Consider the following 18370-nt stretch of genomic DNA (forward strand, 5'->3'; position numbering starts at 1 on the left):
TCGCAGTGTCATTGAGATGCTTGTCATAAGTTTCTCTAGGAGTGAGGCACCTTGGATCTACAGGATTGTACCCATGCTCGAGGATGTCCAACATCTCATCATTGGCGTACCTAAGATGATCCTGCATACCAACTCTCCACAAAGCAAAATCGGAATTGTCATCAAGCAAGGGAGGTTTTCCTCCAGGATTGTACTTAGGTTTCTCAATTTGAGATCTAGCATAAAGCAATGGAACACTGGTTTGGTTCCTTTCCGGAGGTTGTTGGCCAATTGAAGTACCGTGCACATGTGGCCCTGAGGCCCTCGGGGACGTGGTTGTCCCTGTGGTTAGTGATGCCAGTCTCATTTGGACCATGGCCTCAAGAGAAGCATCATGCTCCGCCTTTTGCTTGGCAACGGCCCGTTCCAGGTCCTCATAGGTGAAAGACTTGACTTCCGTGGAAGTCTCGTCCCTCTGCACTAGAGCTACCGTAGCTGGAACCCCGTCCATCTCGCTCTAGGGCACTTAAGCCACAAGAATAGAGCACGAGGCTCTGATACCAATTGAAAAGGATCGAGATGGACCTAGAGGGGGGGGGTGAATAGGTACAATTCCAAATTTTAATAATTACTTAGCAATTTTAGGCAAAAGTGCGGAATATGAGTGTAGGCCTAATAATTGCTACGACAAGGAGTAAGCTATTTAGAGTGAAGTAAGACAAGCGGTAAACAATAATCAAATACAAGTACGTAATAAGGATTAACACAAGTAGAGAGTTAGGGTTAGGAATAACCGAAACTCCAAGAGAGACAAGGATGTATCCCGATGTTCACTTCCTTGGAGGGAAGCTACGTCACCGTTAGAGGGGCGGATGTTACCACGAAGGCACACCAACGCCACGAAGGCTCACCCTATTCTCCCTTTGAGATAACTCCACGAAGGCGTTTCTCAACCACTAGTGGTAAGCCTTGAGGTGGCTTCCAAACCTTCACAAACTTTCCGGGGGAAATCACAATGGTTTGATTCCTCTCCGAAGACTCCTACCGCCTAGGAGTCTCCAACTTCCAAGAGTAACAAGATCACGGGGATTGCTCAAAACTTGCTCAAATCACAAATCAGTTTGGTGGGAAGGAGGAGAGGGAGACGATCTATCTTTTGATTGGAACAACACTCAAAGGGACTCACAAATGCTCTTGGGATCTAAGATTTGGTGTAGACAAGAGTGAGTGAGAAGAAAGGTGTTCTTGGATGTATTCTAGCTGTGTTGAACACCCACTCACGAAGTGGGTGAGGGGTATATATAGTGGGCAGTGTAAAACAGCCATTGGGGACACTTTAAGTCACACAGGGTCCGGACGTCCGACAGTTCTCGGAAGTCCGGGTGTCCGCAAGGGGTCGGACGTTCGACAGGGGTCGCTCGTCCGAGGGTTGTAGCTATGACTGGAAACACTGTGAATTTGAACAGCGACCGGACGTCCGGAGAAGGCCGGAAATCCGAGTTATTCAACTCAACTTCTTCTGGTGGGAGGTTCCGGATTTTCGAAAGAGGACGGTCATCCGGTCCTCGGACGTCCAGAGGGAGCCGTAAATCCGAGTTATAGAGCTCATGTTCTTCTGGTGCAGGGCTCCGGATTTCCGAAGCTAGTCGGACGTCCGGCCCTCGGATGTCCGGAGGGAGCCGGAATTCCGAGTTATATGACTCAAATACTTCTGGTGGAGGGCTCCGGATTTCCGAAGCCTGCCGGTCGTCCGGCCCTCGGACGTCCGGAGGGAGCCGGAAGTCCGAGGCAATAGACCTGTATTGAGATAGGAACAGAGTAGAGAATATGTGGTATTGGGTAGGATAGTGAATATGTGGTATGAGCAAGTTCATCGCAAAACCCGTGATCCCCTCTTAATAGTGCGGGATCCCTATACTCAATAATAGTAAACTCAAAAGGATAGTCTACATCATCTTTTCTCAATCCCGAGCCTTCTTGAAATATAAATCCCGATCTTCTCAGACCACCTTTGGCACATAGTTCTCAATCTACTAAAGTACTTGCCATCCTGAGATACACTCAACAAATAGGATTAGTTTCCTATGTATGTGTTGTCATTAACACCAAAAGTCGATTAGGGGCATAGCATGCACTTTCACATGCGTGTTAATGCGTTGGTCCGGTTCTTTATTAAAAGGAGACCCTTAATATCCCGTAGTTTCCATTAGGACCCCGGTGCCACGGGAGGGATGGACAATAGATGTCATGCAAGTTCTTTTCCCTAAGCACGTATGACTACATACGGAATACATGCCTACATTAGATTGACGAACGGGGGCTAGTTACTTATCTCTCCGTGTTATAGCTGTTACATGATGAATCACATCCGTCATACTCATCCATCATCGATCCACTGCCTACGAGTCTTTTACTACTGGTCCTTGCTACGTTACTTTGTCTAGGCTTGTCCCTTGCTACAAAAGGGATTGGGCCACTTTGCTGCTACTGTTGCTACTGCTGTTACTTTGGTGCTGCTGCTACTGCTGTTCCTTGCTACTTTGCTGTTACTTGTTGCAAGATCTTTTCTGACACTGTTGTCGGGGAAGAATAGTTACTCGCCCACGTGCAACTTACTGGCGCCATTGATACAACAGTTAGGAATAGTCTTCCGTCAACAGATCGTTTCTGGCACCGTCGTTATCATACCACTTTGCTACTGATACTTTGCTTGCAGACACTAATCTTTCAGTTGTGGTTGAATCTGATAAACTCAGCTGCTAATACTTGAGAATATTATTTCGCTTCCCCTTTGGCGAACCAACAAATTTGGGTTGAATACTCTACCCTCGAAAACTGTTGCGATCCCCTACACTTGTGGGTTATCATCTTCCGGGCCGACGATGACGTCCTATGCAGAGAGGTCGGGAGAGATGATCCCTTTCACCAAGTGGCTGGGGTGGCAGAGGCTACTAGGTGACGGAGGTACGAGACAGACGACGCGCGGAGGAAGAAGAGAGAAAAACAGGAACTACACCCGACAGTTTTGTGGGGGTGGATTTGGTGCAATTTGAGGTAGGGTTGGGCTATCAGGTCCGACGTGGCGGGCGTGCTAGGGTGCCCCCATATCCGCCCCATATTTGGGATGGAAATGGAGGGTGCTGGTCAGCCCAGACGTTTGAGGCCGGTTTGAGAGGCCCGTCTGGGTCAATTTTTTGTGACCGGGGAGTGACCGGGCGGCTTGCCCGGGCGTTTGAGGAGGATTTGAGAAGTCCGGTTATAGATGCTCCTAAGGTATGTACAGTGACTACAACATAACACTATGCGTGAACCCCATGGCATGTCACATCACTCCATCCCTTTTTTCTTCCACCTCTCACCCCGCCTCCTCATGTTGCGTCGACGTCCTCTTGCCTTCTTCTTTCTCCCTCGCTTGAGTAGCCACCTGGCCCTTTCTTTCCTCATCACTTCTGTCCCCTTCACCCATTCTCTCTTTCTCCTATGATCTACCACCATATCTTGATCGAGCACTGGTCATTATGAAATGTGCCTAAACCGCGTGGAGCCTCTGACGCTGGCGGGTTTTCATGAATAATCCATGAAAATCAGGTAAGGTGGGGGGGGGAGCATAGAAGAAATTAGACAAAAAAGAGGATGTAAGACAAAACCTTGCTTATTAAATATTCGCCAAGAACATGAAGGGTTAAGTAAAGGTATGTAGCATGCAAGTGACTGTACCATTGAACCATAGCTTAACTTTTTGGTTAGACACTGCACTCCACCCATTCTTCCTCTTTGCGCTCCCTGCCTTACAACTGTGGCCCCTAGCATTGCATCGATTGTTGGGGAACGTTGCATGGGAAACAAAAAAATTCCTACGCACAGGAATACCTATCATGGTGATGTCCATCCACGAGAGGAGATTTGGATCTACGTACCCTTGTAGATCACACAACATGAAGTGTTAAGAAACGCGGTTGATGTAGTGGAACGTCCTCACGTCCCTCGATCCGCCCCGCGAACCGTCCCACGAACCGTCCCGTGATCCGTCCCACGATCCGATCCGATCTAGCACCGAACGGGACGACACCTCCGCGTTCAGCACACGTACAACTCGACGATGATCTCGGCCTTCTTGATCCAGCAAGCAAGATGGAGAAGTAGATGAGTTCTCCGGCAGCGTGACGACGCTCCGGTGGTGGTGATGATCTACTCCTGTAGGGCTCCGCCCGAGCTCCGTGGAAATATGATCTAGAGGAAGAACTATCGTGTCTAGATCTGAGTTGCACGTGGCAAAAGTTGTCTCAAATCAGCCCTAAATCACCACTATATATAGGAGGGAGGGGGAGGAGGCTTGCCTTGAGGGCCAAGCCCTCAAGGGTGCGCCGGCCAGGAGGAGAGGAGGATTCCTACTCTAATTAGGATTGGAAAGTGGAGTCCTTCTCTTCCTTCCCACCTCCTTTTTTCTTTCTTTCTTTGGTTTTCTTCTCTTGGCGCATAGGCCCTCTTGGGCTGTCCCACCAGCCCACTAAGGGCTGGTGCGCCACCCCTAAGGCCATTGGGCTTCCCCCGGGTGGGTTGCCCCCCTCCCGGTGAACTTCCGGAACCCATTCGTCACTCCCGGTACAATGCCGGTAATGCCCGAAAACCTTCCGGTAATCAAATGAAACCATCCTATATATCAATCTTCGTTTTTGGACCATTCCAGAAACCCTCGTGACATCCGTGATCTCATCCGAGACTCCGAACAACATTCGGTAACCGCACATATAACTCAACTATACTAAAACATCATCGAACCTTAAGTGTGCAGACCCTGCGGGTTCGAGAACTATGTAGACATGCTCCGAGCCACTCCTCGGTCAATATCCAATAGCGGGACCTAGATGCCCATATTGGATCCTACATATTCTTCGAAGATCTTATCGGTTGAACCTTAGTGTCAAGGATTCATATAATCCCGTATGTCATTCCCTTTGTCCTTCGGTATGTTACTTGCCCGAGATTCGATCGTCGGTATCCGCATACCTATTCCAATCTCGTTACCGGAAAGTCTCTTTACTCGTTCCGTAATACAAGATCCTGTGACTTACACTTAGTCACATTGCTTGCAAGGCTTGTGTGTGATGTTGTATTACCGAGTGAGCCCCGAGATACCTCTCCGTCATACAGAGTGACAAATCCCAGTCTTGATCCATACTAACTCAACGGATACCTTCGGGGATACCTGTAGAGCACCTTTATAGTCACCCAGTTACGTTGTGACGTTTGATGCACACTGATCTCATGGTCATAGGAACAAATACTTGACACGCAGAAAACAATAGCAATAAAATGACACGATCACATGCTACGTTCATAGTTTGGGTCTAGTCCATCACATGATTCTCCTAATGATGTGATCCAGTTATCAAGTGACAACACTTGCATATGGTCCGAAAACCTTAACCATCCTTGATCAACTGGCTAGCCAACTAGAGGCTTGCTAGGGACATTGTTTTGTCTATGTATCCACACATGTATCTATGTTTTCATTCAATACAATTATAGCATGGATAATAAACAATTATCTTTAAACAGGAAATATAATAATAACTATTTATCAGTACCTCTAGGACATATTTCCAACACCGATGTCCTCTTGCCCCCTTCGTTCTCCATCACTCAAGTAGCCATCGTTAGAGCAACCCCAACGGGGCGATCCATTTCGTCCGTCGCCGTCCGTTTGGGTCCGCGCGGATAAAAGTGATGGCCCAACACGCGGACCCATTTCCAAAACGCCTCCGTTTTGTGTCTGCGTCGGTCAATTTCTGGCTCAAATTTCGGATTGAAATGCGTCGGCGCGGACACAAAGCGGACGCGTGCGCACGCGTCTTCTCTATGTCCGCATGTGACCGGCCTAGCCTACTTGTCACACAGCCACCCATCCACCTCTGCCTGCTTATTTAATTCGCTGGCCCACTCCCACCCACCTCTCTCCTATTATTACAATACTACAATGCTGCTGCCCACTTGCTTCTCGTAGGGCACATGTGCCGACCCATTTTAAAATACGGACACGGACAGGCCGGCGGACGACCCAAACGAATGAAAAGCGGACAAAGCGCGCATCCGTTTGGGTCGCCCCGTTGAAGTTGCCCTTACCTCTCTTTTCATAATACTTTTGTTCTCATGTAATTCACTAAGGAGAAACATATTACAATGCCGAGGACGACACAACCCATACATCCCCAAAGCTGGCACGACCCATGCAACACCACAACGCAAGAAAAATGGGGGCAACAGGGAGGGGTGTTGATGGGGGGGGGGCTTGGGTTAGAACACAAACCCCTTACCTTTTTGCAAAAAGGTATTTGCACACACATACTCCTATATATGTACACTCAAATTTGCCTTCAAGTCCCAACTGAAAAACTATGCGTCGCTTTCACAGCGACGGTGGTGCTGGTCGCTTGTTGACGACTTACTAACCGACTAAGCAAGCTTCTCTCTCTCTCCATCGATCTCTATCTCTATCTCTCTTTAGATAGATTCTACACGCGCTGTAGCTAGTTGCAGATCTCCACTCCACGCGTGCCTGTAACTTGCAGACCTCATGTTTACATCAGGTTCAAGTTCTTGACCAAAGCATGCACTTATCATCTTTAGTATATAAAATAGCTCACAGTCACCTCTAGCTGCGAGGTCTAGCATCAACAAGTATCATCAAGTGTAGCTCTTTGATTTTGGTGAGTTCATATATATTCCCAGGTACAAATATGCCTTGTGCTGTTATAGTCATCTCATATATATGCATGATCGACCGTTTGTTGCAACATCTGTCATAATCAAATCTCATGTCTGATCCATCAACCTGTTGAGTAAATAGGCAATTTTCCGAGTATATAAATCCACGAGATAATAACTAGCATGACATTGACTAGAGTAATGATATACTGATGTTGAGCTAACCTAGCACATACTACGCATATAGTAGATACATCTATGCAGGCAAGTAGTACTGCTAGGACAAATACGAACATGAGGATAAACGAGTCATACCCTCCAATCGGCCAGTTGGCCGTGGCAGCAGCGGCGGCAATATCCTCTACCGTCTTCTTCTCGGCTTCCTCGCGGAGACGGTCAGCTTCGCTTGGTGAAGACATGGCGATGACGAGGACGACGCAGACGTAGACGAAGCAGACGGACGGAGGCGAGCAGTCGCGTGATCGCTCCCCAAAAACCTAATCGCCCCTCTCCCGTACAGGAACCGGAGAGGCGAGGTTTCGGAGGCCTGCTCTCCCGTCGACCGTGTACGCGGTAAACGGGACGGAGTCGCCGGCGGCAGCAGCAGTCAAGGAACGAACGCATGAGGCAGATGTGATCTGATTCTCGTGTCCGTTCCTGACCGGCAAAAATAAGCGCGTAGGCATGAGCTCGGCTCGGCTCATTCCCGCGGCGCGGCGCGGCGCGTCGTGACGAGGCGAGGCGAGGCGTGGCGTGGCGAGGCGGGCGGCGGAGGAGGAGTGCGTGAGGACACCTTCTCTTCTCACTCTCCAATAGCATGTGGAAGAGAGACCCTTATAAAGGGGTCCAAACTCTCCTCCACTAGCGGGGTGGGACTAAACTCCCACCACCTTGTCATGCCACCACCTACATGGGCCCTTGGAGATTTTTCTGAAATTCTCTAATGGGCCTAAAGCCCACCTCCAAATTTCAACAATCCCCCACCAGATCTCAAGGGCAGATCGTGTTCCCTCGTTCCAATCACTGTTTTAATATACCAGCATTTCAGTGAAGACCTGTTAAGGTTGAGCTTCACCTAGAACAAGTAGCTACACCCCTTTACAACTGAACAATGGACTATGCCTTGAATTGTCAGTTTGGCGTAAAGGAGCTTCACCACAAGTCTTACTAGTACTAGACTCCCGAAGGTGACCCCTCGGGTGGAGCATATTAGTCACACTCCTGGCCTATTCATGAGTTTACTAGAGATCACCCAAACCTCATAGCAGTCGAGCTCCTATAGGTGTGCTCCTCCAAAGATCGCTCCGTAGGACAGCATCTTGCTTACATATAAGCTTTAGAACACATTAAGACAGTAGTCATCCTACCATACAGTATCCGAGAGTATTGCATCTCCAACGGAGTGGGTTAGTAAAGTTACTCTCCTCAGTTCACCACTGGCTTGTTTTCCCAGGTCCTACTTCACGGGATCTCCGATCATATAGGTTGGGTTACTACCATGGCAACTCATGTGGGTCTCATACCCATCTCCCTCGATGCACTATCTATCACAACACGTGATAGCCCTTTAGTAAAGGGATCTGCCAGATTCTTAGCCGTTTGGATATAATCCAACGCTATCACTCCGGAGTTTCTCAAACGTCTGACAGACTTCAGTCTCATTCTTATATGTTTATTGGACTTCATATTGTCCTTTGAACTCTTCACTTTAACAATAACCGTCTGATTATCGCAGTTCATAAGGATAGCCGGAACCGGCTTCTCAACCACAGGTAAGTCCATCAAAAGATCTCGAAGAAATTCTGCTTCGACACCAGATGTGTCTAATGCTGTTAATTCTGCTTCCATTGTCGACCTTGTTAAGATCGTTTGCTTGCAAGACTTCTAGGAAACATCACCACCCCCAAGAGTAAACATATACCCAGTAGTGGCCTTCATCTCATCAGCATTAGAGATCCAATTCGCATCACTATACCCTTCAAGTACCGATGGGAATCCCGTATAGTGAAGCCCGTGGTTGATAGTACCCTTCAAGTAGCGCATAATTCTTTCAACAGCACGCCAATGAACATCGCCCGGGTTTGCAACAAACCGGCTAAGTTTGCTCACAGCAAACGCGATGTCAGGCCTCGTTGCGCTAGCTAGGTACATAAGTGAACCGATAATTTGAGAGAATCTCAATTGATCTATAGCCGTGCCCTTAAACTTTCTAATAAGCACACTAGGATCATATGGTGTTTGAGAAATTTTGCAGTCTGAATATCCAAAGCGACTCAAAATCTTCTCAGCATAGTGGGATTGCAGAAGTGTAATCCCACCCTCATCATCTCTCAACAGCTTGATGTTCAAGATAACATCAGCCACCCCAAGGTCCTTCATCTCAAAGTTTTGAGACAGAAAAGACTTAACCTCCTCAATTACTTTGAGGTTGGTTCCAAATATCAGTATGTCATCAACATACAAGCACAATATAACTCCTTCGCCCCCACCATGGCGATAGTATACACATTTGTCAGCTTCATTAACAACGAAGCCAACAGATGTCAGAATTGTATTAAACTTCTCATGCCATTGCTTAGGTGCTTGTCTCAGACCATATAAAGATTTCAGCAACTTACACACCTTTCCTTCCTGACCTTCTATCACAAAGCCATCTGGCTGTTGCATATAGATTTCCTCATTTAACTCTCCATTCAGGAAAGCTGTCTTAACGTCCATTTGATGAACGAGAAGACCATGAGAGGCCGCCAATGAGAGTAGTACTCGAATGGTGGTCAGTCTAGCCACAGGTGAATAAGTATCAAAGAAATCTTCTTCCTCTTTCTGGGCATAGCCCTTCGCCACAAGCCTAGCCTTGTACTTTTCAATCGTACCATCGGGCCTAAGCTTCTTTTTGAACACCCACTTGCATCCCAATGGTTTGCAACCATAGGGACGATCAGTGATTTCTCATGTCCCGTTAGCCATGATGGAATCCATCTCGCTACGGACCGCAGCTTTCTAGTAATCAGCATCTGGAGAAGCATACGCTTCTAAAATAGAAGTGGGATTATCATCCACGAGGTATACGAAGAAATCATCACCAAAGGTCTTTGCAGTCCTTTGTCTCTTGCCCCTACCACGGACTTCCTCGTCATCCTCCTCAGGATTTTCATCATGTGTTTGTTCATAGTATTCCATAGGAATGGCAGGCTCAGGAGTTATCTCAGATTCCTGTCTAGAAGTGCTTTGCATATCTCTCATGGGAAATATATCCTCAAAGAATGTAGCACCCCTCGACTCCATTATTGTACCGACCTTCATGTCAGGTACCTCAGATTTCACTACTAGAAATCTATAGCCTACGCTATTCTTAGCGTATCCCAAATTAACGCAGTCCACAGTCTTTGGTCCAAGCTTACACTTCTTGGGGATCGGTACATTGACTTTCGCCAAGCAGCCCCAAGTACGTAAGTACGAGAGCGTCGTCCTTCTCTTCGACCACTCCTCGTAGGGAGTGACCTCATTATCTTTTGTAGGAACTTTATTCAGGACATGACACGCGGTCAATATAGCCTCCCCCCACCATGCCTTGGATAAACCCGATGTATCTAACATGGCGTTAACCAAATCAGTTAGAGTACGGTTTTTCCGCTCGGCAACCCCGTTTGACTGGGGTGAATAGGGAGGCGTCCTCTCATGAATAATGCCGTGTTCCGCACAAAATGAATCAAATTCGTTTGAGAAGTACTCTCCACCACGATCAGACCGGACTCGTTTAATTTTCTTTTCAAGTTGATTCTCAACTTCTGCCTTATAGATTTTAAAGTAGTGTAGAGCCTCATCTTTAGTATTTAACAGATACACATAGCAAAATCTAGTGGAATCATCTATCAATGTCATGAAGTATTTCTTTCCACCTTTAGTCAACACACCATTCATCTCACAAAGATCAGAATGTATGAGTTCTAATGGTGCCAAGTGTCTCTCCTCTGCAGCCTTGTGAGGCTTGTGAGGTTGCTTTGCTTGCACACACGAATGGCACTTAGAACCTTTGGCTAAAGTGAAAGTTGGGATTAAATTCAGTTTTGCTAGCCGCGACATAACACCGAAACTTATGTGACAAAGACGTGAATGCCAAACCTCAGATTCATTAACACTCGAATGAATATTGTTCACAACTTTATTACAAAAATCTGCAAGAGAAAGGCGGAACAGACCTCCGCATTCATAACCTTTTCCAACGAAAAGTCCATATTTCGTAACTACTACTTTATTAGACTCGAATACCAACTTAAACCCTTCACTACACAGAAGGGAGCCACTAACGAGATTCTTCTTGATGGCGGGGACATGCTGCACGTTCTTCAGCTGCACGATCCTTCCCGAAGTAAACTTCAGATCGACCGTGCCAACACCAAGAACAGAAGCACTCGCGCCATTCCCCATCAATACGGACCCGCGACCGGTGGCCTGATAAGAAGAGAACAATGATAAGTCAGCACACACATGAATATTTGCACCCGTGTCCACCCACCAATCGGTGGACTGACAAACTGTAAATACAGTAAGTAAATTACCGTACCCAGATGCACCACTTTCATTGTTGCGCACAATCATGTTGGCAGACTTGGAGTCCTGCGCCGGCTTCTTGTACTTGTTTGGGCATTTGTTCGCCCAATGTTCCTCTGAACCACAAGTATAGCAGCCATCTCCCTTCTTATTCTTCTTGAAGGGCTTCTTTCCCTTCTTCTTGAAGTCGGTATTCTGTTGGACAGAATTCTTTCCCTTGGGCTTGTGAGAATTGAAGTTCCTCTGATGTACCATATTGGCAGCAGAAGAGCTTTCCACCGCTTTTCCATTGGAGTCCTTTGCTCTCGAGTTCTGCTCAACACTCAGATGGCCGATGATGTCCTCTACTGAGAACTCACGCCTCTGATGTTTCAGAGTAGTAGCAAAGTTCCTCCAGGAATTAGGGAGCTTAGCAATTATACAGCCCGCGACAAACTTGCCCGGCAAATTGCACTTAAGAACCTCAAGTTCCTTAGCTATGCATATTATCTCATGAGCTTGTTCCAATACAGAACGGTTGTCAACCATCTTGTAATCGTCGAACTGCTCCATAACATACATCTCACTCCCAGCATCGGTGGCCCCGAATTTAGATTCGAGCGCCTCCCACAAGTCCTTGGCAACATGCATATGTAAATATGCATCAACCAGCTTATCTCCGATCACGCTAATGACTGCTCCAAGGAATAGGACGGTGGCCTCCTTAAACATCTTCTCCTGTTCAGGAGTGATAGTTTCCGTAGGAGTGACACCTGCTACCCAGAACACGTTCATAACTGTGAGCCATAAGGTGGTTCTCGTTTGCCAACGCTTGAAAAAAGTACCGGTAAACTTATCCGGTTTCAGTGCAGCAGCAAAACCATTACTCGAAAAATTCCTACAGACATTAGGTTTTTGGATTGTTGAGTAAATAGGCAATTTTTCGAGTATATTAATCCACGAGATAATAACTAGCATGGCATTGACTAGAGTAATGATATACTAATGTTGAGCTAACCTAGCACATACTACGCATATAGTAGATACATCTATGCAGGCAAGTAGTACTGCTAGGATAAATACGAACATGAGGATAAACGAGTCATACCCTCCAATCGGCCAGTTGGCCGTGGCAGCAGCGGCGGCGGCGGCGGCAGTATCCTCTGCCGTCTTCTTCTCAGCTTCCTCGCGGAGACGGTCAGCTTCGCTTGGTGAAGACATGGCGATGACGAGGACGACACAGACGTAGACGAAGCAGACAGACGGAGGCGAGCAGTCGCGTGATCGCTCCCCAAAAACCTAATCGCCCCTCTCCCGTACAGGAACCGGAGAGGCGAGGTTTCGGAGGCCTGCTTTCCCGTCGACCGTGTACGCGGTAAACGGGACGGAGTCGCCGGCGGCAGCAGCAGTCAAGGAACGAACGCGTGAGGCAGATGTGATCTGATTCTCGTGACGGCTAGGGTAGGCGATCGCGTGCTTATAAAGGCGGCTGGGTGGAGAGACGTGGGCCGAACCCACGTCTGAGTCGGTAACAGCCACGATCCGACGTCTCGGATCGTGCCTTGTCCGTTACGTATTCTCCGTTCCTGACCGGCAAAAATAAGCGCGTAGGTATGAGCTCGGCTCATTCCCGCAACCTGCGGCGTGGCGAGGCGGGCGGCGGAGGAGGAATGCGCAAGGGCACCTTCTCTTCTCACTCTCCAATAGCATGTGGAAGAGAGACCCTTATAAAAGGGTCCAAACTCTCCTCCACTAGCGGGGTGGGACTAAACTCCCACCACCTTGTCATGCCACCACCTACATGGACCCTTGAAGATTTTTCTGAAATTCTCTAATGGGCTAAAGCCCACCTCCAAATTTCAACACAACCTGCGGTGTATGCCTGTCAGCCATACATAGTCCCTTTTTATTGGTACATGTATTATGTTATGTGGGAGGTCCTGAAGGCTGTAGGTGACAGAGAAGGGTCAGTACTGGCTAGCTAGTATCTGGATGGTGGATATGTGAGTGAGATCAGCCCTGAAGTGCACTCCAAGCTAGCTAGCTAGGAGACCGGCCGGCCTCTCTACCTTCCAAAAAGCTAAGCTTCACTACGCACACCGTCCAAAAACTAGTACTACTTTGGATTTGCATCCGTCTCTTCACTTAATTTCGTTCCTGCTTTGGTATGCCACAAGCTGGTCAGTCCTAAACTCCTAATTAACTGATCAGTCCATGTCTTTCATGTCTGAAACCGAAATAGCTATACTATTAGGTAGTACTGTACGTACAATACACGGATTGTCTAGATAGCTACCTAGATTTTCGCCTACAAATAATATACTAGTACTCGAGAAGAATGTATTGTAGTGTATGTACGGGTACGACTTCTTTAGGTGCGGTGCAACAACTAATTAGGTCGGCATGCCATCCTGAATCCCATTCCCATCCCATTGCATGAGGAGTGCAGTGCATGCCTTCCTATTTCTAGGAGCTTTTCTCTCCCTGCCTGGCCCATCCAGATACACATGCACATGCTCGCTCAGAGTTGGGACTGAACCTGAACCTGAACCTGGTAGCTTTTGCATGTTGTAGAGCAGAGAGCATCGATCGTCGTCTGATCTAGCGGCCGAGGTGGTCTGGCAATGGAGGAGTCCTCTTGCAACACGGTGCCCCCGGGGTTCAGGTTCCACCCCACCGAGGAGGAGCTCGTCGGCTACTACCTCGCCAGGAAGGTCTCCTCCCACAAGATCGACCTCGACATCATCCAGGAGGTCGACCTCTACCGGATCGAGCCGTGGGATCTCCAAGGTACGTACGTAGTTCGTTCTCCATTTCGTAGATCCTGCAGAGCTCAATAGTTTGCACTTTGAAGTGGTTAATGGAGACTGACCGAGCTCTGTATATATGTCAATTAATGGCAGAGAGGTGCGGCAAGTACGGCGGCGGCGGAGGAGGAGGGCAGGAAGACCCGACGACGGAGTACTACTTCTTCAGCTACAAGGACCGCAAGTACCCCAGCGGCACGCGCACCAACCGCGCCACGGCTGCCGGCTTCTGGAAGGCCACCGGGAGGGACAAGCCGGTGCTGTCCTCATCCTCGTCGTCTCCGGCGGCCGTGATCGGCATGAGGAAGACGCTTGTGTTCTACCGCGGCCGCGCCCCCAACGGCCGCAAGACCGACTGGATCATCCACGAGTACCGCCTCCAGTCCAACGAGCACGCACCCACACAGGCATGCAAACATGCATCAATTAAGATTCAAGATTCATCTCCATCCATGCATGCATGGACTGGTTTCTCTTCTCCGCCTTGTCGATCTAATTCAGCAACGAATTCTGTTGCTCATTTGTAGTAGTACTCATTAATTTTGTGGGTTAATTTGACCGTTCAGGAGGAAGGGTGGGTGGTGTGCCGCGCGTTCGTGAAGCCGGTGCCCAACCAGCAGCACAGGATGTCCTACGGCGGCGGAGGGTACCCGACGATGAACGGCAGCTACAGCTCCGCCTCCAATTACTACTACTACGACAACCCTAACGCGCGGCTGATGGTCGCCGGCGGGGGTCCACCACATGACCAGCATGTTCTGGCGGCGGAGTCCAAGCAGCAGGTGCAGCTGTTCTCCGCCGACATGCCGCCACCGCTCCAGAGCCCGACCTTCGACGGTGAGGGCGAGGGCGACATTTCGCAGATCAGCGGTGGATGCAGCAGTGCTGATCAGCAGCTTGCTGCTGCTGCGGGGACGATCGACTGGAACCTGTGGAACAGCCTGCTGCCGTCCACGGCGCCACAGCTCTTCCACGGCCAGCCAATGACGCCGCCGCCCGCAGCCAATTCAAGCTCCTCAAAGAACACTTAACGATGTATCTGGAAGATTCAGAGTATCTTGACTGATTAATTGTTGACAATTTGATCATACGATGAAGTATGTATGTTTGACGACTACTTGCCATTTTTACATGTGGCTAATTACTTTCCACTTTTGATTCTAGGTCATAGGATATACAAATATACTTACCATACATAATCATATACGTATATGTAATTTCGTTACTGGGATTTCGAACTCAGGATTGATCAACCCTAGTTAGCTAGCTAGCTAGTATTTCCTTTGTCATGTCAATTTATCCATATATATGTACCTCACATCACAAGTTCACAACATCATTGCATACTTGCATTGTCACGAACTCCCTCCGTCCCAAAATAAGTGTCTTAAGCTTAGTATAATTTTGTATTAAAGCTAGTTCAAAGTTAAAATAATTATTTTGAGACAGAGAAAGTATAATAAAGAGCGATCCTATTTGTTTGCACCTTTTTTTTTCTATCATGGGAAGACTTACATTGATCTTCCAACATATGTACTAGTTACTTGTTTGCATAGTTTAAATAACATATGTATAGAGGATAGGGAATCCATGGACTTTCAGTGCAACCGTCTGGAGACGATCGCACGTGGTTTCTTCGACTGACAGGATGTGATTTTTTTTAGAAAAGGAGGATGACCCCCGGCCTCTGCATCTGGGAGATGCATGCGATCATTTTATTGATTGTTTCCGAGGACATTATAAAGTAGTACAACAATATGTCTGAATCCGCCATCTTGGCAACATTTGCCGCTACTCCTATCCATATGATGAAGGGGTGCAAGCGGAGCCAAATATCCAAATCTCTCACCTAAGCCTAACATCTAAAGCCGGTGGCCCCTACCGAGGTACATACCTGGTCAGGGACACAAACCGGTCTGACGCACTCACATGTGTCGCCGCCACCATCTTCCACTGGTTCATCTTCAGAGCAGATTGAGGTACCAGCCTTGGCAGGTGCCTCCGCCATCGACACCACCATGACGCCAAACGACGACCTCCACCTACGCGAGTCCATCTTCAAGCAGCGGACGTAGATCCATTTATGTCTGAAACTATGCATGTTTGATAGTATAAACCTATAATAATATATGTTTGTGTTCATCGTCAAACAACATATGACAGAATGTAACTGAGTTATTTTATATTGTTTGGGTCCTGGTTGTTTCGAGCTTTGAGGTCTTCTCTTTTCCATTTATGTCTGAAACTATGCATGTTTGATAGTATGAACCTATAATAATATATATTTGTGTTCATCGTCTGATGCATGGGTAAACTTAAATAATACTTCCTTCGTTCCTAAATATAAGTCTTTTAAGCGATTTCACTAGGGATTTACATACAGAGCAAAATGATTGAACTATACTCTAAAGTATGTCTATATACATTCGTATGTATTCTATTAGTGAAACCTCTAAAAAAACTTATATTTTAAAACGGAGGAAGTACTCGTCTTTGGAAAGAGAAAAAAAGCTTAAACTACGACACGTCCTATCTTGCATTTTGCATACCCAAAGTTGTTTATGTCGTGTGCACCTTAAGCGTATAGACTGGCACATGGTTTCTATTCTATTGTTATTATTTAAAAAATATTGCATATCTGTGCATGTCCTTGTCTGTATGGTACGTAGAACCTAGCCGTGCAAGTGCACGAGTAATCAGTCTCGTTTGCATATTGCGTGACTTGAGAGATTGGAGCGGCCGCGATAGCAACATCCACTAATCATAACACCCGATGGTACTCCTTCCGTAATGATCGACTTTGATCTTCCGTGATTCATGTGTTGAATTATACTGGGCCCATCACTCAAAAGTTGTAATTTCCAGTTGCACGACTCGACCGTTTTAGAAGAATCATATAAGTGATGGTCAAACTTCCTAAGGCAGAGTAGTCAGAGTGAAGTAAGGGAGCTGATAAAGAAGAAATCCAATCATGGATCATAGCTAGATTTATCTATTTTCCTAATGCTGTATTTTTAGTTTCTTTTTTTCTTACAAATTTTAAGAAAGGGAGAAAATAGATATACTCCCCCAATTTCTAAGTATGTGACGTTTTGATAGTTTTATTTCATTTAGGAATGGAGGGAGTAGAAGAGAAATGGTTAAGGACAAGAAGCTAACACAAGTTTCTCCGCGTTAGAACAGAAGATTAGAGTAATAATCAGGTTAGTTTAAGGATGTTGGGGTGTGATAGCATTAGCTTCTGGACATCGATCCGTACTTATAAGTTAATAATTCAAATTAATCAAGTCGGTTCTATGGTGTAGTGGTTAGCACTCCAGACTTTGAATCTGGCGACCTGGGTTCGAATCCCGGTAGGACCTTTTTTGTACTGTGTCACTTTACCTCTATCACTGTTTCACTTTTTTTTTTTGCAACGTAAACCCGTTCTTCCTTAAAAAAAAACATCAGCCCGTTCAAACCTTTGTACTTTGTCGCTTTACCTCTATCACTGTTTCACTTTTTTTTTCAACGTTAGCCCGTTCTTCCTAAAAAAAAAGAATATCAGCCCATTCAAACCTTTGTGGATTTCACATATTAGAGCATCTCTAGCATAATCCGCAAACAGGACCGTCTGTTATAATAACCGTTAATTGTCGCTTCACCTCTATCACTGTTTCACTTTTTTTTTTTCAACGTCAGCCCGTTCTTCCTAAAAAAAAGGAACATCAGCCCATTCAAACCTTTGTGGATTTCACATATTAGAGCATCTCTAGCATAACCCGCAAACAGGACCGTCTGTTATAATAACCGTTAATTTACGGATTCATCCCGTATCTCGGCCCGAACAGATGCTCCAAATCGGACCGTCCTAGAAATTTTTTTGTGAGATCCTCCAACCGTGAGCCCAATTCCTCCATATGTGCGGGAGTCTACCCGATTTTACCGGATCCCCTTTCGGTTGGCGCGAAGCAACTTTCGTCGACTTCACTCCCCGCCTCCTGCCCCCTCCCCCTCTCACGCCGCCTATCCGTCTTCGACCTTGCCCTCCGGCCTCGTGGCGCCGGAATTCAACCGGATAGAGTACCTGCTGTAGGGATCTACAGTAGGTGCATCGCATGCAAAATAAAATTTTGTACGTGCAGAACAACCACGAACATGCTATGGAGATAGATCACCCATTGTTATCCTAGACACGTAGTGTCGTGCAACGGAAGTGGAGTTGGGGTAGCGCGTCCGCGAGGTCCATCTCCTCCTCGTTCGATCTTCCTCGAAGAGCCGGTAGTCGAATCCCACGTATAGTTTCGTCGGAGTGGCGCAAGTGCATCGCCTCTAATAGTATCTGCGTGTGCAGGAGGAACACCATGCTG

At 47.1% G+C, this 18370-nt stretch overlaps 1 protein-coding gene and 1 non-coding gene across 2 annotated transcripts; both read left to right on the plus strand.

The window, feature by feature from the left end:
- Positions 1 to 13831: 13831 nt before the first annotated feature.
- On the plus strand, positions 13832 to 15416 carry LOC123411018 (NAC domain-containing protein 105-like). Its single transcript, XM_045103933.1, has 3 exons — positions 13832 to 14004; positions 14118 to 14428; positions 14588 to 15416. The coding sequence occupies exons 1-3, from the start codon at positions 13839 to 13841 to the stop codon at positions 15050 to 15052; spliced, it is 942 nt and encodes a 313-aa protein (XP_044959868.1). The 5' UTR covers positions 13832 to 13838; the 3' UTR covers positions 15053 to 15416.
- A 1895-nt stretch (positions 15417 to 17311) lies between these two features.
- On the plus strand, positions 17312 to 17383 carry TRNAQ-UUG. Its single transcript has one exon. It is a non-coding gene; the product is annotated as a tRNA-Gln (tRNA).
- Positions 17384 to 18370: the final 987 nt, after the last annotated feature.

Source organism: Hordeum vulgare, chromosome 7H (assembly GCF_904849725.1).
Source record: "Hordeum vulgare subsp. vulgare chromosome 7H, MorexV3_pseudomolecules_assembly, whole genome shotgun sequence".
NCBI classification, from domain to species: domain Eukaryota; kingdom Viridiplantae; phylum Streptophyta; class Magnoliopsida; order Poales; family Poaceae; genus Hordeum; species Hordeum vulgare.

What these genes read in the sequence shown, in the direction of transcription:
- LOC123411018 (XM_045103933.1), top strand. Translation starts at nt 13,839, where the DNA reads ATGGAGGAGTCCTCTTGCAACACGGTGCCCCCGGGGTTCAGGTTCCAC. An exon ending in CGAGCCGTGGGATCTCCAAG is followed by an intron (nt 14,005 to 14,117) that starts GTACGTACGTAG and finishes AATTAATGGCAG; the next exon opens with AGAGGTGCGGCAAGTACGGC. An exon ending in ACGAGCACGCACCCACACAG is followed by an intron (nt 14,429 to 14,587) that starts GCATGCAAACAT and finishes TTGACCGTTCAG; the next exon opens with GAGGAAGGGTGGGTGGTGTG.